General features: G+C 48.5%; 1 protein-coding gene across 1 annotated transcript; it reads left to right on the plus strand.

Moving 5' to 3' along the window:
* The first annotated feature begins 2660 nt into the window (after positions 1–2660).
* Positions 2661–22285, plus strand: LOC108926896 (serine-rich adhesin for platelets). Its single transcript, XM_018739881.2, has 11 exons — positions 2661–2960; positions 3236–3616; positions 7432–9963; positions 11644–11747; positions 11861–11919; positions 12003–12163; positions 13107–13269; positions 13443–13634; positions 17525–17746; positions 18360–18513; positions 21289–22285. Exons 1-11 carry the CDS (start codon positions 2915–2917, stop codon positions 21361–21363), a joined length of 4089 nt encoding a protein of 1362 aa, XP_018595397.2. The 5' UTR covers positions 2661–2914; the 3' UTR covers positions 21364–22285.
* The last annotated feature ends 2 nt before the right edge of the window (positions 22286–22287 follow it).

Here is a 22287-nt window from a genome sequence, read left to right on the forward strand (position 1 = left end):
GCATTCTTATTGTTTCAATTCAGGGTAAGTACTTTGCTCAACGATACCACAGAAGGTGCAGTGGGTAGGGTAGTGTCGTGGTTCAAGTTGCTGCCTTTGGGCCCAAAAGTTGTAGGATCAAACCCACTTCTCACCACAGTCCCATTGAGCAAGGTACTTCCCTGCATTTCTCTAGTAAAAATGACCCAGCTCTATAAAGGGGTAAATAATTGTAAAGTACCTTACCATCATAAGTCACTTTGGAAGAAAGCATCAGCTAAATGTATGGAAGGAACAGGTATTTGAATCTCAATCTTTTGATTTGATGCCATCAGTTCTAACCTTCCTGCTGTCTCTATATATAGACATAAGTGCAAGATTTTTATGTTGTAAATTAGAACAGAAATTAGATTACTCAACAGATGTCAATATAGTGCCTGAAAGGGTCAAAAAGTTTGATGATGTCTCCATTGGAACAAAATGAGAAAAAGAAGAGGCATGCATGTATGCATAATATGATAATATGCTAATGTATGCATGCATAAATAAATACATTAAGACACCGGCAATTTGCAACTTCTTCCCATACACAGATTTCCATGTTTTAATGAGAATGATGGGAACAAATAGTAAATACAACCTTCTACTTACATGTGGCAAACACAAGCTGACACTTGCACATCTTGAATTTGTTACAACACCCCCACCATGCAGACAGTGGTAATACAGCGGTAAAGCAGCATGATATCGGTGGCCGCTGTGTTAATGGAGGGAAACGACTCTGATGTGTGTTGGTGCCGCCGGCGTTTCCGTGTGCCACCATAAGCAGGGGAGTCAGCGCCTTTCCGTGTTACAGCGCAGGCTTGTGGGCCTCTTCTTCAAATCTTCATTTAGGGTTTAGAGGAAAGCTCCTAAACTGTTGCTTCTACCTTGTGTGCGATTGAACATAATGGTAAATTTTCACTGTACAAGTACTGTTTCACTTCTGCAGCGATTACTCTGAACCTGCAGCAACAGGGCATGGAGCACATTAAGTCCTTCCAAAGTGTAAATGTGGGTAAATGCATTCATTACCACCACTGTCTCCCACATCAATGACAGCTATACACCAGACATGCTGACTTTTACAAGAGTAATGGTTCTACACCAGTACACACCGTGTTCTACAAGAGTAATGGTTATACTCTAGTACACGTGGTCTTCTACATGAGTAAATATTACACGCCAGGACACTTTCTTTCACGTAACTAACCTTAACGTTATAATGAGTACACATACCATGACCCTAAATGGTATACTGTGTACACACCCCCCGGCTCTAAAAAGTATATCAGCTATATATTCATTTTAACATCACGCAGTAAAGCAGAGGCCCTTCACCTTTTTTAGGCCTCGGACCCCTTTAGGGATCTGAAGGCGACGCCCCGGCGCGTAGCCCAAGACGAGAGGCCCCGCCCACGTGAAGCGAGGCCGAGGCCCCCGTTCCTCTCCCCCTACGCTTCGCCCCGGACAGCTTTGGCCCCCCCCCTTGGGCTCCCTGTCATTCTGCATGTGCTGCCCTCGTGCGGGGCCTAGAACCTCTCCGAGAAAAATGTCCTAAATTCAGAGAAGATATTTCCCTTAGTGGGTGCGGTGGTGCAGTGGGTTGGTCAACAGTCCTCCTCTCCGGTGGGTCTGGGGTTCGAGTCCCACTTGGGGTGCCTTGCGACGGACTGGCGTCCCGTCCTGGGTGTGTCCCCTCCCCCTCCGGCCTTGCGCCCTGTGTTACCGGGTAGGCTCCGGTTCCCTGTGACCCCGTATGGGATGAGTGGTTCTGAAAGTGTGTGTGTATTTCCCTTAGTTTACTGTATTCTACTAAGGCTCTACTACCTTCACATAAAATTATGTCATCTACAGTAATAACAGCAATACATTTTAGTTTATGAACTACACACACACACACACACACACACACACACACTGTCTGAACCGCTCATCCCATACGGGGTCGTGGGGAGCCAGAGCCTAATCCGGAAACACAGGGCATAAGGCCGGAGGGGGACGGGACACACTCAGGACGGGATGCCAGTCCGTCGCAAGGCACCCCAAGCGGGATTCGAACCCCAGACCCACCGGAGAGCAGGACCCGGTCCAACCCACTGCATCACTGCGGCCCCCTCATTTTATGAACTATTAATATTTAATCAGTCCTGGGGGGCATGGTGGTGCAGCGGATTTGGCCGGGCCCTGCTCTTTGGTGTGACTGGGGTTCGAGTCCTGCTTGGGGTGCCTTGCGACGGACTGGTGTCCCGTCCTGGGTGTGTCCCCTCCCCCCTCTAGCCTTACGCCCTGTGTTGCTGGGTTAGGCTCTGGTTCCCCATGACCCTGCGGGATAAACGGTTTCAGACAATGTGTGTGTGTATTTAATTAGTGTTATTCTCAAAGCAGCAAGTTTGCATACTAGGGAGCCCTGCAGCCTACCACTGATGCCCCGGGCCGTGGACCCCACACCCTACTGGCTCCTATCCAGCGAGCAGGAGCTGTGGTACAATATTGCGCATCAGATCAGGAGCCTTTCGTGGTGTCGTCAGTAAAAATGAACCGTTTCCCGATGTCCACTATCGGCCCGAGCGGATATCCGCGCCTCCGTGTGTGTGCGTGTGCGCGCGTGTGTGTGAGAGCGCGTAACACGCCCCTGTCTCATCGGGGAAGCCCGTCCACCCTGCGAGCCGCAGGATTTCCTTCACACACCAGAAAGAGCGAAGGCTGCGCGAGGGATCGGGCTCCGAAAAACACACCCGGCTCGTCACGATCATCATCATCATGATGCCGCTGCGGACGAACAAGGGCTCGAAACACACACGCGTCGGCTGGAGGGAGCGACGCCGCGGTTCTGCATGGAAGTGAACGAGCGGTGTGTGACATTCCTGCTGCGGGGGATGTGTGCAGCGACGCGATGCCGCCCTACAGCCTCTACCCCTGTCTCCTCTTCTACTGTATAGGTAGGTGGGTTCATCACACACACACAAACGTAAATTAAATGTGATGCGCACACACGCGCAAAATGTATAGATCATAAATGTATATAATCTGTAATCATGTACACGGACACAAATGTATAGATCATAAATGTATATGTAATGCGCGCGCACACACACACACACACACACCGAACTCCTGAGCGCCGCATCGATAACATCATTCCGTTACTCGGACGCGGTACCGGCGGTACACGGCAGCTGCAATGCTTTACCATGGTACCCACCTGCTTTTACAGGGTACCTCCTTGGATCGGTGCACCGGCGCTGCGGGGGGACCATAGAGCTCGTGCGGGAGAAGAGCGGCCACATCGACTACTCGCTGCCGCCGGGAAATGAGTCGGAGCCGCGGAGCCGCGCGGACCCGGTGCGCTGCACGTGGCTGCTGAGAGCGCCGCTCGAGCGGGAGCTCCGGCTCCTCGCGCTGTCCGTGAGCGGCGGTTCCCGCCTCTGTGTGGCTTCGGAGCGCGGCGGCGGCGGTGACGGCGGCAGCGACGGCGAGGCGGTGTGCGCGAGCGGGAGCTCGAGCCTCTTCTCGGGTACCGGCAGCACCGTCGTGTCCTGGACTTCCAGCAATGCGACTGTGAACTGGACCCAGTCGGTACACGTCTTTTTCACCGGTGAGTCAAACAGGATCAATGGATCAATCAATATCAATTCATTACATAGTTACGTTAATAATGTCGCCCCCAGCCTTGCCGCCCAGCAGTGATAGGGTCCGGACCCCCGCGACGCGACCTTGAGCAGCGCTAGTGGTTTATATACAAAATATCAGACGTAGCAGACTGATAAATAATATGACTATTGTAAGATGTGACAAACCATTTTTTTTTGTTCTCAATATGCGTTCAGTTTTCATATGACAAAATTGCTTTTGGAGATGCAAATCCATCCATCCATCCGTCCGTCCGTCCATCCATCCATCCATCCATCCATCCATCTGCCCATTCGTCCATCCATCCGCCTGTCCGTCCGTCCATCCATCCATCCATCCATCCATCCGTCCATCCATCCATCCATCTGTCCATCTGTCCATTCATCCATCCATCCATCTGCCCATCCATCCATCTGCCCATTCGTCCATCCATCCGCCTGTCCGTCCATCCATTTGTCCATCTGCCCATCCATCCATCCATCCATCTGCCCATTCGTCCATCCATCCGCCTGTCCGTCCGTCCATTTGTCCATCCATCCATCCATCCATACATCCATCCGTCCATCCATCCATCCATCCATCCATCCATCCATCTGCCCATTCGTCCATCCATCCACCTGTCCGTCCATCCATTTGTCCATCTGCCCATCCATCCATCCATCCATCCATCCATCCATCCATCTATCCATCTGCCCATTCATCCATCCATCCATCCATCCTTCCATCTGCCCATCCATCCATCCATCCATCTGCCCATTCGTCCATCCATCCGCCTGTCCGTCCATCCATTTGTCCATCTGCCCATCCATCCATCCATCCATCCATCTGCCCATTCGTCCATCCATCTGCCTGTCCGTCCGTCCGTCCGTCCATCCATCCATCCATCCATCCATCTGCCCATTCATCCATCCATCCATCCATCTGCCCATTCGTCCATCCATCCGCCTGTCCGTCCGTCCATTTGTCCATCCATCCATCCATCCATCCATCCATCCATCCATCCATCTGCCCATCCATCCATCCATCCATCCATCCATCCATCCATCTGCCCATTCGTCCATCCATCCGCCTGTCCGTCCATCCATCCATCCATCCATCCATCCATCCATCCATCCATCTGCCCATTCGTCCATCCATCCGCCTGTCCATCCATCCATCCATCCATCCATCCATCCATCTGCCCATTCGTCCATCCATCCGCCTGTCCGTCCATCCATTTGTCCATCTGCCCATCCATCCATCCATCCATCCATCCATCCATCCATCTATCCATCTGCCCATTCATCCGTCCATCCATCCATCCTTCCATCTGCCCATCCATCCATCCATCCATCCATCCATCCATCCATGTTCCTGACACTTGTCCAACTAGGGTCGCGGTGGCAATAGAAAAAGCAGAATACCCCAGACGCCCCTGTCCCCCGCAACTTCCTCCAGCTCAACCCGGGGCTCCCCAGCTGCTCCCAGGCCACCTGCAGATATAATCTCTCCAGCGGGTCCTGGGTCGACCTCGGGGCCTCGTCCCAGTTGGCCGTGCCCGGTATACCTCCAAAGGGAAGTGCCCGGGGGCATCATTACCAGATGCCCGATCCACTTCAACTGGCTCCTTAATTAAGCTTAGCTTAGCTCCCTGTGGGCTTTTTCACCCTCTCACAGATAGTTGAGGGGACATGTGAGTTTGCCGCTCCAATCTATATGTGTTTTGTGGACTTGGAGAAGGCCTACGACCGGCTTCCCCGAGAAATTCTGTGGGAGGTGCTTTGGGAATATGGGGTACCGGGGCCACTACTGTAGAACATTCGGTATCTGCACGCATGGAGCGAGAGCTGCGTCTGCGCACTCGACATTAAGTCGAGCTTGTTCAATGTGGGTGTTGGACTCCGCTGAGGTTGTCCCCACTCCTGTTTGTGGTCTTCATGGACAGGATATCAAGGCGCAGCCGAGGTCAGGAGTGCATTCTGTGTGGGGGCCGAAAGGTGACGTGTCCGGTTTTTGGGGATGATGATGCCCTTTTGGCACCGTCAAATGGTTGCCTCCAACACGCACTGGAACGGTTTGCAGCCGAGTGCAAAGCGGTTGGTATGAGGATCAGCACCTCCAAGTCTGAGTCCATGGTTCTTTCATGGAAAAGGATGGCATGCCCCTTTCAGGTGAGGGGAGAGAATTTGCCCTAGGTGGAGGAGTTTAAGCATCTTGGGGTCTTGTTCACGAGTGAGGGGAGATGGGAGCGTGAGATCGGCCGGAGACTGGGAGCAGCGGCAGCAGTAATGCAGTCGCTTTACTGGACTGTAGTGCTGAAGGGGGAGCTGAGCCATAAGGCAAAGCTCTCCATTTACTGGTCGATCTACGTCCCTAACCTCACCTATGGTCATGAACTCTGGGTGATGACCGAAAGAATAAGATCGCGGATACAAGCGGCCAAAATGAGTTTTCTCCGCAGGGTGCTGGGACTCACTCTCCGTGACAGGGTGAGGAGTTCGGACATCCGGGAGGAACTCAGAGTAGAGCCGCTACTCCTTCACATTGAGAGGAGCCAGTTGAGGTGGTTCAGGCAGCTGGAGATGCAAATATTAAATGATTAAATGACACGCAAATAAACTGACAGTGTAATGGAATCTAAACAATTCATTATATATATGTTTTTTTAATTAAAATTAAAAATAATAAAATAATATATATATATATAATAAATTATTAATATAATAAATTATATTATTTTTTATTCATCTTTTCGTTGTACAGGTACCATTTAAAGAACTAGCATCTACGAATTTTGGGATTTACTTTTGTATTACTATTAAATTATTTCGGCCTCAAGCTCTTATGAAATAACACAGCTTAGTGCTGGTCTGTACACCAGCTTTCAGCCTGAAGAGAAAGTTGTTTAAGAAGTTTAAGGAGTATTTGCTTATGTTCCTATATGTCTGACTGACCTAAATTGTGGCCCTTCTGGTCTGTCCAAGACCAGGTTACCAGGGTCCACACTGTCTCTTTTGAAGAGCTGTGATTTTTTGAAAAATGAATGGCTCCTAGTTGCATGTCTCAACTTTCCCTTTCCTAGGAAAATGTAATAATAGCAAAAAAATTTAAAAAAACCTCTTTGTGTCATTTGATAAACAATTTTATAAATATAAACATCAAGACATTGTAATTTATCGATGTTGTAATCCTCTTGTGACACTCCCAGATTACACAAAATCACAATTAGCTGTATCAGTATTGTTTCATATTTCATATGAGTAATTACATTTTTTGCTAACTTCCCTTGTCTATAATAACCAAACACTAAATAATTTAAACTGAACAGCGATATAGCAGAGAAAACCATAACAAACAATGGGGAAAATTCTTTGTATCACTGAAAATTTAAACTGAGCCTTTGTTGTATGTGCTACTGTTTATTATAAATCTGTTCCAGTCATTCAGCTCCAGCGTGGCAATTGATTTTTCTTTTTTGTTTTACTGAGGATTTACATTTGCAAAATTAATCCTTTTAATTATGAGAGTTCTTAAATTGTGTTATGGTTAAAAACGAGCTGAGAAATAATCACAAAAACAATTTTTTAAAATGTTGTTATATAAGAAAAAATATTAACAAATCACGGCCTGTTTAAGACTATGTCATAAAAACATATTATGCGGTATATGAACCTAAATGAATACACTATTTATCTTTGAAATTGTGCTAATATGGGAATAAACTATAACCAGGGACAAGAGCCACATTTCTGTTTAGCAGATCCTATCAATTTTAAACACACAGTCTATTCTCTATTTCAGACTGGAATGAAGCCAGGAATTCTTCTGAGGATATGAGTGAGTTTTGGACTGTGACAAATTTCACCACGTTCACAGCGACGCCCTCTTCAGAAACGTCGGGAGCTCCCGGAGGTACGGCAAAGCCCTGGTCCTCACCGTCTTCATCGGCAGAGCTGCGCCACAAGAGCAGGACTTACCCCACCGTGAGGGTGGGAAAACAAGGTGCGGGGCATGGCACCACCGTCACTGCATTCCAGAGCTCGTCGTCAGGCCCCTCCCCCTGGCTTGGCCCGAGCTTGTCTGCTGTATCTGATAAGGAAATGGCCCCCCTCCCTCAGGAAGGCAGAGACAATAACCCGGACACGTCTGTCGAAGCTCTTGGCGTTTCAGACCTCTCTACCACTCTAAGCTCCATGGCCGAGAGTGATGGGCAAGCAGGGGATGTTGCAGAATTACACCAAAATGACTCAGAAGTTCAGGATTTTAGAAGTGAGCAAAAACCGCCTTTTGTCCTGCAATCCTCCACACATTCATCAAAGTATGGCGCTGGTGCCGCTCAGTTTGTTTCTTCTAAGGGGGATTCCAGCATCACTGCTAGCTCTGTTCACAAGATCCCACCAAGGTCTACCTTGGAAACCTTTAGCCAGAAGGTCGGTAGGAGCTCTGATGCCACTTTTACCACAGACCCTTTAGTGGATGACCATCAGGATGGTGTGGGTATGGTCCATCCCAGTCCTTCTGAAGATACCCCTTCTGAGGCTAACACTCATATAATTTTCAAATCCAAATTCTCCCCAACCAATCTGAGCCCTGGACATTCACCTGAATATCATCTCACCACAATGTTTGGAGATGATCCCAAGAGCAGCGCCTCTGTCCAAAACGATAACAAACACTCTTTGTTGAACAGTCTTCCTAGCACAGTTGAGCCAAAAGCCAAGGAGCTCCACTCTGTGTCTCCTTCCACTCCCAGCAGCACCCTTGGGCTCATCCATGGACTGACTGGATCTACTGGCTCTGAGAAACCTTTGCTGGGGGGATCACAAACAGTCACTCAGCAAGAGTCTTTTGTGAAGCCCAAGCTGGAAGAGACAACATATCCTGGGAATGAAGTGGATCAGATGGTAAATAAGGAAACTTATGGAAGCACTAAGGGGTTTCAGACCAGCACTGGAACTGTGGACTTTCCAGGATTTTCCACCATCAAGACAAGAGGTAGTACTGAGGCTGAGATCTTGAAGACCTCTAATCCAAGTGTTTCTGGGACAGACGTCACTACACTGCCAGACAGAACAGAGGATTTAAGTCTTATATACGTGTCCAAAATTTTTGACAACGTCACATCCGAGGATACAGAAGCTCCTTTGCAAAGTACACATCCAGTTGTCCCTTCTGGTCAGACTGCATCAAACACTCCTAATGCAAATTTAGACAATACAAGGACGTACGGTGTGACATCCTTCACGGACTCCGAGATCACATCTGGTACAAACGTGGACCAAGAGTCGACCAATGTGGGTAAAACTGACTTTCATCTCTCTGTGCCCCATAGCACAACACTACACCACAGCTCCATGTCCCCACATTACACTGAAACTCAGACAACACTTCCTGAATTTAGTAGCTCCACCTCGACGGATAGCCACAGTCCCACATCCTTCTCCGGTACTTACATGTCCGACTTCTCTTCTTTCCCTCGAAGCTCAACTAACTCAGCCCAGATCTTTGACAGTTCAACCTCTACCTTGTCACTGCCCACCAGTGGAGGCTCAAAAGCTGCAGACTACACCGTTCTTAGCACAGGAGGTCCCCATGTGGCCCCCAACACACCTGAGGATGAATTTAGGACTCTGGCTCGGAGCACCACAGGGGTTCTCTTGGAGCTGACCAGCAGCTCCAGCTTCGCCTCCCCGTCTCCTACGTGGAATCCTGATACCTCTCAGGAGGGAACTCACACAATTAGCGGGGGACATTCTGAGAGAGAAGGCACTTACACTGAAGATGCAACAGTGGCATATTCTCACACTCTGCCCCCAATGCGCACGGTCACAATAAACTCTGATTCTGGTGGAACAGTGACGGACTCCACCGGAGGCTTCCCTTCCATTTCTCCAGGTAAGGAGGTGAGCACTGTTAGAGCCTCTGTCTCTCCATCACCAAACGGCACTGTGGTTGCTCCCAAAGTTCCCGAAGAGGTCTTTACAGCAGTGCAAGGCGGCATGGGTGGAACGAGGTCCGAGGCCTGTCCAGACTGCACAGCCAGCCTTCCGGTCCTCGTCAGTCATACAGTCACTATGACGACGAGTTCAACCAGCCAAAGTTCTGTCAGCACAACTCAGCAAAGGACTACAGATACACCTCATTTCCAACACCATCCCAAGATGACCTCAGTTGCTCCCACTACCGTGTTGGACCCGGTAACCACTGGGAGAGCTACAGGCACGGCCTCTACAAACACCCCCCTGGACAGAACTCTAACAGCCTCCAGGTCCCCAACGAAACCACTCCCAGGCAAGGTCTTCGTTGTGGAGGACCAGCCTGCCATCATCAAAGGTTAGATCTCACCCTACTTACATTTATTCATTTAGTTGATACTTTTCTCAAAGCAACTTACAACTATTTACCCATTTATAAATTTTAATACTTTATAATTACTGTGATTTTACTGGAGCAATTTTCAGGTGAGTACCTTGTTCAAGGCTACTACAGCTGGAGGTGAGGTTCACACCTGGGTTCTTTAAGTGCAAAGTTTAGGCTGTAACCGCTATGCCACCTGCACTGTGGAAAAATCTAGATTTACTTTATGAAGCTGGCTAGACGTCTGAGATGTTCTCACTCAGAACAGTGGCAGAAGGATAAGAGATGTGACTGGTCTAGTTCAGAATTCAGGATTTAGGAATATCGGACTATTTGTGAGTTTAGCGAATTATGAGTGTCTTTTACATTGAGGCTTAAAGTCTGCTGGGAGGCTCGTACCTGCAGCCAAGCGCCGTTGTTGAGCCCCTGTTCGGGACACGGCTGGACGAGAGGGAGGTGGAGATGGGGTGGCAGCGGGTTGCTGGGAACAGAGTAATGGGAAGCGTGGAGGCTTGTGGGGGGTTTATATCTGTTCTGCAATTGATAGGTTTGAACAGGTCAGGGTTTGCTCTTGTATCCCAAATTTTCGTTTCTGCAAAAATCCAAATTAACTGCAGATAAGAAAAAAAGAATGTCAGACATGAGATTTGTCATGTTGTATTGAAAAGCAACACCCAGAGTGTGTGAGTGACAGAGAGAGAGTGTGTTCCACTGATGTATGGATGAGTGACCCAGTGTAAGTAGTGTATGTAGCAGTGTAAGTCACCGCGGTGAATAAGGTGTGGGCTGGTAACACTACATAGAGTTTGCTGGAAGTCGCTTTGGAGAAAAGCGTTTGCTAAATGAAGCAACGTAAACGTAACGTAAAAATACAGTTATTACAATGGGTAGCTGCAAGTTTAGTGGTTAATGTCAGACTTATAACTTCAATGATGGGCCCTGCCAGTGGATATTCGAGCAGAAAATTGTGGTGAAATACCCCACCCTATAAACTGGCAAAATAAATAATTCTGATAAACACACCAGCTAATCAACAAAAAAATAATACAATATCTTTAATTTTAAGTTAAATGGTTTGGGGTTGGGGGGTGCGGTGGCGCAGCGGGTTTGACCGGGTCCTGCTCTCTAGCAGGTCTGGGGTTTGAATCCCGCTTGGGGTGCCTTGCGATAGACTGGTGTCCCGTCCTGGGTGTGTCCCCTCCTCCTCCAGCCCCATGCCCTGCGCTGCCGGGTTAGGCTCCGGCTCCCTGCAACCCTGCATGGGACAAGCAGTTTCAGATGGTGTGTGTGTGTGTGGGCGGGTGGGTTTGGGGTTGGTTTCCTGGCCGCAGATGCTGAAATTACAGGGAATGGTGTTCATTTCTTCGCCTAAGTGACAGGTAGTAATCCTGCATTCCTGTCTTCCAAGGGAAAAGCGTTCAAATGAGCAAAATGTCTGGTGCTTTTATTATAAATAACCAGAACAACGAGACTTAGTGAGAACTAAACCGTATACGGACTCCCCATCAAAGTAAACTCCAAAGTATGGAGCCTCCGCCGGGACAGGTGAAGAATCCCAAAGAGGGTCTCGTAAGACAAGACCGGTGTGAACGCAGCGCCGTTGGCGCCCCGAGCTCTGCCGTGCGTGTGATGACTGTCCGCATCTGTGACTTCCAGAAGAAACAGTGCGGCTCCTCCTGCAGATTGTACTGGCGCCCGACGACCGTGGGGCCGGAGATGCCGCTCACCTGGACATGTCCAAGGAGGACGCAGTTGCAAAGGTAAAGAAAGACCTGGGTCCATCCTGGCTGCTGTCACACACACTTTAAAGTGGTTTATAAATGATGCGGAAGAGCTGGGTCACGTGTCCTGCTTGCTGGTTCCTCTCCTTCAGGTGGACTCGTTCTTACGCAGAGCCCCGGGCTTCCAGGATCTGCGGGTTTCGTGGACGAGGTAACGCAAAGACACGACCGCCTCCCCCGTTTGTTCGTTCACGGCGTTGTCTGTGGTTCGAGCGTCTGTGTGCGAACCCGCAGCGATGGGGCCGTCGTGCAGAGCATCGCCACGTTTGGTACCGCTGGAGCGCTGTCCTGGCTCGGGGCGCCGGGGGCTCTGCTGGAGGAGACGGGGCTGAGGGAAGCTGTGAGCCAAGGCCTGTATGTGAGTGGAGCCAAGGTGGAGAACGTCACTGTGGGCGGTGAGTGCCATTGCTTTTAGACTGACAGTGCTCCTTCAAAGTGTGTGAAGCCCTGGTGTCCCCTTAGTTTTACCATAAAATGGTTATGTAATGAGAATCAGTGTTTCTCATGTGACATAACAGGTGTGTAATGACCACTTCCATATGTTGCTTTAGAAGAAATCGTGTGTAGTAGAAACATGGTCGTAGTGCAGATGTACAAATACACACAGTCCAAACCGCTTGTCCCATACGGGGTCGCGGGGAGCCGGAGCCTAACCTGGCAACACAGGGCAAAGGGGCAGGAGGGGGACACCCAGGACAGGATGCCAGTCCATCGCAAGGCACCTCAAGCAGGGCTTGAACCCTAGACCCACCGGAAAGCAGGACGCAGTCCAACCCACTGCGCCACTGCGCCACTGCGCCCCCCTCTGTGTACAAATAAGTGAAACCAAGTAGGGAAGTAGAATCAGGAGTATAAATCACAGCAATTCATTAATTTTATAACAGACACACACAGACACACACACATACACACAGTTTCAGAACCGCTTGTCCCATACGGGGTCGTGGGGAACTGGAGCCTAACCCGGCAACACAGGATGAAAGGCAGGAGGGGGAGGGGACACACCCAGGACAGGACAGGACAGGACAGGACACCAGTCCATCGCAGGACTTGAACCCCAGACCCACCAGAGAGCAGGACCCAGTCTGACCCCCCCCACCCACTCGTGTACAAATAAGTGAAACCAAGTAGGGAAGTAGAATCAGGAGTGTAAATCACAGTAATTCATTCATTTTATAAGCTTATTTAAAATATTTTTTCACAAGAACAATGAGCATCTCTATAAGGTTCTCATGCTTTCAAGCCGCACTATAAACTGGTGCTTCTCTAAGAACACGGGAGCAGAGCCCCGCAGAGCCCACGTCTCTCACAGTCCCTCGCTCTTCAATCCCCTGCCAGGGCTGCACTCGGACCTCTGCCCCTGGCTCTTCCTATGCCCTCCGGGCTTTCGCTGCGCTCTCAGCGGCCCGGGCAACGCCAGCTGCACGTCACTGTGCCACACGGACTATTGCAAGAACAACGGCATCTGCACGCATCACCACGGCCAGCTGCCAGCGTGCCGGTGAGTGACAGCGTTTCGGTTCCGGGGTCGTTAACCGTCGCTCTCACTCCTTCCTTAGGTCAGACAAAGTGAGGCTCTGTATCACTCATGAATGAGGTGCGAGCGCGTGAGGAAGATGATCCTGTCGCTCGTTCTTCGGCGCTGATGCGCGTGTTCACCGTGCACGCTTGCAGGTGCCCAGTTGGGGAGGACTTCTGGTTCATGGGCCGGCAGTGCGACTCTCAGATGACACGCCAGAGGCTGGTCGGTGTGTGCCTGGGGGTCCTGTTCTGTGTGGCCGTGCTCATGGGCGCCGTGTCTTTCCTGGTCATACGACACTTCAAGGCCATGCTGGTCCAGGCCAAGGTGGACCAGACGCGCAGCAGGTACCGGCAAAACTTCGCCAGTTTCCTCTAGAACTGACCAGCGTCAGAAGTGGGGTTGCATTTATTCCATCAGTTTCCCAAAGATCTAAGGGAACTGATTATTACTACTCGTTATTTCTCTGATGCTTCGGTCCAAGGTGACTTACAGGGTTTGGCTCGTACACCTATCTACTTCGTTTTTAGCCGTTTATATAGCTGCGTCATTTTCACTGCAGCGATTCGGGGATAAGTACCATGCTCAAGGGTACCGCAGCGGGAGGTGGGATTCAAACCTGGGTTCTTCGACTGCAAAAAGACCAGCGTCCGTTAAACACGTTCGTCCATCCGTTTGCTCCGGACATGTGTTTCTAAGTGTACGTGACTACTTTTTTCCTGCCACAGTTAAAGGAATTGTCATTGTTCCCAAATGGTGGCGATAACAACAAAATTATATTTTAAGGGATTGGTAGTAGAAAGGGGCACAGTGGTGCAGTGGGTTTGGCCGGGTCCTGCTCTCCGGGGGGTCTGGGGTTTGAGTCCCGTTTGGTGTGCCTTGTGGTGGACTGGTGTCCCGTCCTGGGTGTGTCCCCTCCCCCTCCAGCCTTGTGCCCTGTGTTGCTGGGTTAGGCTCCGGCTCTCCGCTTGGGACAAGCGGTTTCAGACAACGTGTGTCTGTCAGTGTGTGTGTGAGCAGTTGTTTGGATAACTACAGCTTGTACAGCAATGAATGAAGTAGATCATGATTAAGAGCTACAGATGACATCAGAAGGTGCTCATTCTACTGACTGAATAAAGTTCAGGGGGTGGTTTTTTTTCCCACATAATATTATGTACATTTAATCATACAGCACCAATACCAACATTCTCTGATGTAATTGTAGTAGGTGGCTTTTTTTTTCTTTAAAAGGAGAAAAATTACAATATGAGGACGTGCGATCAGTTACCGCAATATCATCATCCCTGCGGAACCCCTCAGCTTCAGGAGTTTGTGTGTTTTATGCAATCGCAAGGTGCGGCCCGCACGGGTTCCCTCGCGGGCTCGGCGGGACCCTCCTGGCCGCGCCGCCGGATGGCCGCGGGCAGTGCCAAGGAAAACAGGCTGCGGGGGCAGATAGCAGAGCAGCGATGGAAACTTCAGGGCCGACAGGCACCGACTCCCATTGGAGGAGCTGGGTGGAGGCAGGGAACCTAAAAACACACTCCGTGTGCAACACAGCCCAAAACAAAAACACACGCCGAACCCAATATAGAGTGCGCGGGCAAAATAACCACGGTGATGTCATAAACTGACACATGCAGTGAGATAATGAAGACGGCTTAGGAGGTCAAAGGCTGCGCACGAGGTCTTCCGTTCGTGGCGGGGTTCCGTTCCGACGACCGTATCGTAATTCGACGTTATCGTAAGTCTGGTGGGGGCACGGCGAGTCGTGCTGCTGTCTCGCAGTGCCTGGGTGGTGCCAAGAGGACGTCGGTTCGATCTCCGCTCAGCCTGTGTGGAGTTTGCGTATTCTTCCTGTGTCTGTGTGGGTTTCCTCTGGGTGCTCTGGTCTCCTCCCACACTCCAAAGACATGCTGTTCAGGTTCACCCATAGTGTGAGTGAGAGAGAGAGTGTGTTCCACTGATGTATGGATGAGTGACCCAGTGTAAGTAGTGTATCTAGCCATGTAAGTTACCTTGATGAATAAGGTGTGTGGGCTGGTAACACTACACAAAGTTCACTGGAAGTCATTTTGAAGAAAAGCGTCTGCTAAATAAATAAATGTGCTACAAGTCAAAAATCCCCTTACATGAACTGTAAGGTAGAAACAGTTAACATGAATAAACGCATTGGTGGGCTTATGTTATATTTTTTTCACTAATTTCACACATCATTCGTGTTAAAGTAACTAATTTAGAATAATGACCTCATATCCGCAGAACTGGACTTACACAGTACAGCAATGTAGTTTGGGAAGCACGGTGGTGCAGCGGGTAGCATTTCTGCAGTGTGTGCGGTTGCCCCGAGGTGGACTGGCATCCTACCCAGGGTGTGCTCCCCCCTCCCAGCCTTGAGTCCAGTGGTTCCGGGATAGGCTCTGGACCTCCGTGACCCTGACCCGTACGAGCGATTCGTAAAAGTGAGCGAGCGGTACGTTTTCCCACTGCACTACATTTTTCCCACTTTCATTTCTAAACCCGTTGTCTTTTTTAAACTAGAAAGCAGTTGCTGCCGCTCATCGGAACGCTGACCGAGACCCCGACGATAGGCGATGCTGTGCTTTGGAAGAATGGAGTAAGAGCGATGGGACAGCCGTTCTAAGTACACAAACAGTGTAACTCGGGGACCACCCGTACCCTGTTTACGATGCATTGCGCTGCATTTACACTCCATTTCAAAAGTGCGTGACACCTTCTGGAATATTGGCCCAGGTACATTTTTTTGCAGGTATGGGTCCTTGGATGACCGTGGTATCATCAAGCAGGCTGTACAGAGGCTTCCCATGACTACCATGTATATGTATGTGTGTGTGTGTGTGGTTGTGCGTGTTGCACGGTCCCCTTCCTTCACGTCAGAGTCGGCCACATCGCTGCCAGATGAGCCGCCTCGGGAGCCAGTTTCTTTCCCCGCTAAGGGCACCGCAGGATTCAGGCGGCCTTCTCACGCTTCCTGAGGGTCCCCCCCCCCCCGACCCCCCATATCTCCGACGTCCTGTGTCCCTCCGGGGAACCGAAAGGTTGCGGTCCTGCCCAAGTCAGGGTCGGTCTCGGTTTTCCTTCTGCTGATACACACATCCGGTGCCCAGCGAAAGGGAAACTGGGCGCTAAATGGAAACTTGTCCATTGTACTGCGCGTAAAGCGCGTCGCTCGTTATGTTTAAAAACAAACCGCCGCGCAGTTACGGCCTTATTTATGTGCACCGCGGGGGGTCCAGAAGAGCTCCTGTCCCCAGAACACAGAGGTTTCCGCTGGGTAAACTAAATATTGACATGGGTAGGTGAGGCGACACGTAGGATTCCCAAAACAAATCAAGTACTTATAGCGGGATACCCTGCTGTTACCACGAAAACAGACTCCAGCCGAATTGCGTTTAACCAATTTTTTCAAGCCTGTGCAGCAACTTCTCTTTTCTTCCCTCTTTTGTAATATATCTCACTGCGCTCTTAGCCAGAAATTCCTCTTTCTAATCGTTTGCTTGTTTAAACGATGCTTAAGGCACGCCGCTATTTCTCGGTACTCTTACGCCCTTTTTTTTTTTTTTTTTTTTTTTTTTAATATAATTTTGAAAATATTTCAGGGAATAAAAAAGGTGATTCATAGAGAGAAACGGCAACTGTACAGAACAAGTCCCAAGTCTCCCACCCGTTCAAAATATAACGATAAGCAACTAAATGTAACACAAATGATGGATGGATGGATGGACGGACGGACTCTAGGTCCTAACGGTGGGAAACACATACCTAAGAATGTCCAGAGTCACTGAAGTGAGTTTGTCAATGTAGAGACATCACCAAATTTCAGAGACGAACGCCGTAACGCGAGCCTGTTATTTTTGAGCTTCGGAAATCGCCGTCGGGGCTCCGATCCAATGCCCATTTGCACACGCGTAATTTTGTTACGCTGATGCTGCTGCTGATGGTTTCTACTTCCCCTTGGATCCTTGTTATGCGCAGCACCGTGATGCTATGGATGGTGTAAGAATTGCACGGTACATAAGTTCTATCCGTGAGCTGCCTTGGACAAAGGTGTCAGATAAATTCAAAATCGCAACCACCTGACTTGTGTGTTTAGGATGAAGCGTCAGGAAACGGAGGTATGCGGTTCCCCGAGAACAGCAATGATGCGTTTTTAATGTTTCGTTCCCGCAGTCGTGCGACGATTGCGTAGCCGCAGTTTCATTTCGTCGCTCGCCTTTTCCATCTTTCTGCTCAGTTACCGACGGTTCAATCACTTCGACGAGCTGTCGGGCAGGTTCTGGCTGCGCTCCTGGCCGGGTTCTGCGGATTCGCTCGACAATCCGGCCTTCAGTCACTCTGACGAGCTGCTCCACCTGAGGGCCCTTGACCGCACCTGCTGTTACCATGACGACACCCTCTCCGTTGTCTCCACCTTCCATGGCAGCGGAACTCATCTTAACACAATCTACGCCCACGGGTGAGTGAGAAGGTCTGATTTGATTTGGAGGTCCTCGATGTGGAAGCGGTGCCCCCTTCAGCACGGGCACGCGAACGTGACGGTTTCTCCAACTGACATTCATCCGTTCGATGGAAAATTTGCATAGGGACTTTGGAAATAAGGAAACAATCACGATGTTGGGAATTGTTCTCAATCTGAACATTAAAATGAATTAAAACGCAAATTATTTTATGACAATACAGTATTAGACTCAAAGTTTTGTTTCTTACTCCTTCACCATAAGAGCTGCTTTACTGCCACCTATTGGCGAGCTGTGTACATGAGGCAGTAAATCCTCCCTCTCTTAACCCAGTGATGAAGATCATCATCTCAGGGATGCTCAGTCAACTCCTTTTTAACCTTACAGTATCCGTACTCAGCAAAATATAGACTTTGGATGTTGGACAGCTGAAAGCACAACCTGTGACATCTAACCCAGCTAGCAAGAGCCTAGAAATGGCATTATAATGTTCTTTTGTCAATTTTAAGTTCAGACCATCTAAGGCGCACGACACGCAGTTGGGCAGCAATGCAGAGTCATTGTCTTTCGAACACGAACCACACGTGGTCACCGACTGACTGCTTTTTACAGCGCCCAGTATAACTGGGACCTGAGCGACGCCAGCATCAACGAGTTCATGGCCGACTCGGGGAAAGCCAGCGACCTGTCTGTGTGCAGCTGGCCCATCGAGCCCATCCAGTGGACGCCCTTCCCCCTGCTGCAGCAGCTTGGCGCCCACAGGCCGGTGAGTCGGGACATCACGCGCTTGGCGGTGCGAGGCGCGGGCCTGCTGCACCCAAGCAGGATTTCGTTTGTTGTACAGAGCGAAAATATAAGTCTGATGGTCTGCGATGATCGATGTTGGGGGCATATGATGCCTGAAAAAAATTAAATGTTCATTTAGAAGCATGAAATTCACATTTATTCTGCGTGTTGCACTTTGGAGTGTCAATCACATCGTAATGGAAACGCTTCCAGGGGAGAAGCTCCGCAGGTTTCCGAGTCCTGGAAGATGCCCTGCTGTTGCACGTTGATTTTTTTCCTATTCATTTTTATATATATATATTCTTTTAAGCATAATCATTTGGCTGAAAAGATGTGCGCACGTAGAAATAGGAAAAGCTGTACAAAGTGTTTCTGAAAGAAAAAGCACTTTGGGATCCACCCATTCATCAACAGTAGCCACTTGATCAAGGCAGTGGCACAGTAGTCTGGAGTGGAGACTGGAAGCGCAGGGCATGAAGCTGGGTGCACGGTGGATGGTTCGACAGTCCATCGCAGGGAGCCATCACACTAACACACACTTAACACAGGCAATTTAGAGTCACCAATTTAGCACACTTTCGGATTGCGGGAGGGGAACCTGAGCACCTAAAAGAAACTCACGTGGGGAGAACGTGCAACGTCCACACAGGCCGAGTCGGGTTCAAACCCACTTCCGTCGTGCCACAAAGTGAATAAAGACAAACGCAGAATTATCGTTGGGATTTTATTGTGGGTCATACCCAAATTGAACAGCTTTGTATTCTGATGCAAAGATCAGCATAACTTTACAAACAGTAATCAGTCTAAAAATACAATCAACAAAAGACCTAATCTACATTTTATTACATAATAGCACTAACGTTTATTTAAACGCAAGCAACAGAAGGGAAAAAAGCTAATGACAGCATCAGTGGAAACATTCACACAATTGACAGTATCTACTTTGTTACTCTTTTAGTTGAAATTTATATCGATACAAATAAGGATTGTCCTTCAAAAAGTGCAGTTCCCCATGATAAAAACTCTCAAATGACTCCAGGAAGGCACACGGGTACTTCCTGCTCATTTAAGGTACGCGTATTGTTTTCCATACATTGTTTAAACAGTACCAAAGCAATGTGCATAAGTTATAAGTGAGCACTTTTCCAGACTTTGACATTATTAAAAAGAAATCTGCAGTCTCCATCCACAGGGAGGACTTGAGTGTCATTAGCAAATAAATGCTACAACTGGCCAAAATGTCTAAATGCATCTAAACATGGCACGTGCTCAGTGAAGTTCTCAATTCTCTGCCTGTTGTAGGATTACCGAACACCGACACAGGACAGTGAGGTCAGTAAATTCACACAGAAGTACACTGGCCGCCTCCTGCGGGGATTCTTAAAACATTTCCGGGTATTTTACACACTTAGCGTCAAGGGTCTATAAAAAGACTGCAGTGCCCACGTGGTGTGGAAAATTGCTTTAGTCTAATATTAAACAGGGTGAACCATTTAAAATAGAGCATTTGAAATCTGACAAGGGGGAAGAGGAAGAGAAGAAAACCTCAGAGACAAACACTTAATAATACAAAAGTATAATAATGCCTGGCCGAAACTTTTTTCCTTCACTTGGACCTGGCTATATAAAACTGCAGGGCAGCAATGGGGATTGTACATTGCTCAAATTCATTTCTCACAGTAGCTATTTGTAGGTGGTATCTTCAAGCATATCATATTGTCCAGCTTTAACAAAGAATCAATCCCTTTCTACCCACTCCCCACTCCCCCCCCCCCCCCCCCCGCATTTTGGCATGACAGTGGGATTCCATGAGACCCCCCCCAAGAGTCAGTATTGTCTAAATGTCAAACAGTTCTACACAGGTACACAATAAAGCTGACCAAACCACAAGGCAAAAAAAAAATAAAAATAAAAAAAATAAAATAAAATCAACTGGGCGGCTGCCACCAGCTTTTCCTGCCACTCCGTTGATTCGCTTCAGCATAGAACGTAAGCACTTGGGGGGGAGGACTATGTACACACCTGCCGAATTCGCGGCTGAAACCTAGAAACTACGGTTGCGTAACATAAAGTTGCGTGAAATAAATTTGTGGGGAAAGAGCAGCACTACCCCAGGAAGTGAGTGAAAACGAAAGCGTCCGAGCTACAGTACTGTGTAGAAGTCTTAGGCACTTAGATATTTCACAAAAATATGTTTTAGAAGGTTACTTAATGTCTTCTGCATTAGTGTCAATGACAAAGAGCATATTTTAGATTTCCCAGCATTCCTTTCGCAAAAAGTTACAGTATTACAGTAAGGGTTTTGTATGTCGCTAAAGAAAGTACACACACACACAGAGAAACCGCTTGTCCCAAGCAGGGTCACGGCGAACCGGACCCTAACCCGGCAACACAGGGCGTAAGGCTGGAGGGGACACACCCAGGGCGGGATGCCAGTCCATCGGAAGGCACCCCAAGCAGGACTCAAATCCCAGAGCCGCCGGAGAGCGGGATCCGGCCAAATCCGCTGCGCCACCGCTCAGGACAAACAGTTGTTGACAATGGATGGTTACTAAGCTTTGTAGGAAGTTTATAATTAAGAGCATTTTTTTTGGAAGCATTCTCACTTTACAGCCCCCCCCAGTACGTAAGACTTTTGCACAGTACTGTACCTGTAGTCCGCAGTACAGAGAAGCAAGGGTATTTTGTAGAGCTAACGCAAGTAGTTGTGACGGCTTGTCATAATGCCTCAAAGGTGTCTGCTTTTGCCCCCCAGGTTCGGACATCCCGGCCTCACTCCTACTGCGAGGGAATGGAGCTGGTGGACCTGGAGAAAACCTGGACTGCTTAACACTACAAGCAAGAAGAACCAGAGTAAACCACAAACTAAACACGACCACAAAACACAGCTGGCTGTCCAAACGCCCTGCCCGGCATCCGCAGCGATGCTCCTTTTCTTTTCAGGAAGAATTACACATACCCTTACACCGTAACCTGTTCCATACACACACCAAGTGCAAATCCAAGGCTTTTCCTTTCAGTATCTTCTAATATACTCTTAAAATCAACCTGGTTTATATGTTCCACTTAACATTTACTAAAATTAAAAGTTCTGGAGTTCAAGAATCTTTTGATTAATTCATATTTGGTAGAGCATGTACTTAATGGTTCAATACTGGCAAGCCACGGTAAGGTCTGGGTAATACTCAAGGTTTGTAATATACTTCCCATTTAACATGGAGATTTTTTATTTATTTTTTTTTTACTTTTTTAAAAAAAAGTCAAAACAAAAATTAAGGTCTGTGGCATAGCCTAATGCTGGAATCTTCCATTGAAACTTAAATTTGTGCATCATTGTAGTAACTAAATCAATATGGTTTGAATATATACATATGCACACACTATTTCCGCATGTATTTAAACTACCAGCAAGAGATTACATTCACCACCGTTCTAGCCTTCCAAACTCCTCATTCAGAGATTCTGCATTTCAAGAGACAAACCTGCATTCAAACGACGTCAACAAACATGTACTGAGCAGCCAAAAAGTCATGATTTATTAATATTGAGGAACTTCAGATCTCAAAATAACCAAACTGTACACATTACAATCACAATCTATTTGTAAACAGTTAAAAGCCACTTGACTTGTTGCATCTTCAGACACAATTTCGATCAAGGCAATGAAATGTTGGTGACTTTTGCACTGTTAAAATGTCAGCCTTGTAAGTTTAACTCTCAAACGACCAAGCAAGATCCTAGTCCTCTTTTTTCT

Source organism: Scleropages formosus, chromosome 20, assembly GCF_900964775.1.
Source record: "Scleropages formosus chromosome 20, fSclFor1.1, whole genome shotgun sequence".
Lineage (NCBI taxonomy): Eukaryota > Metazoa > Chordata > Actinopteri > Osteoglossiformes > Osteoglossidae > Scleropages > Scleropages formosus.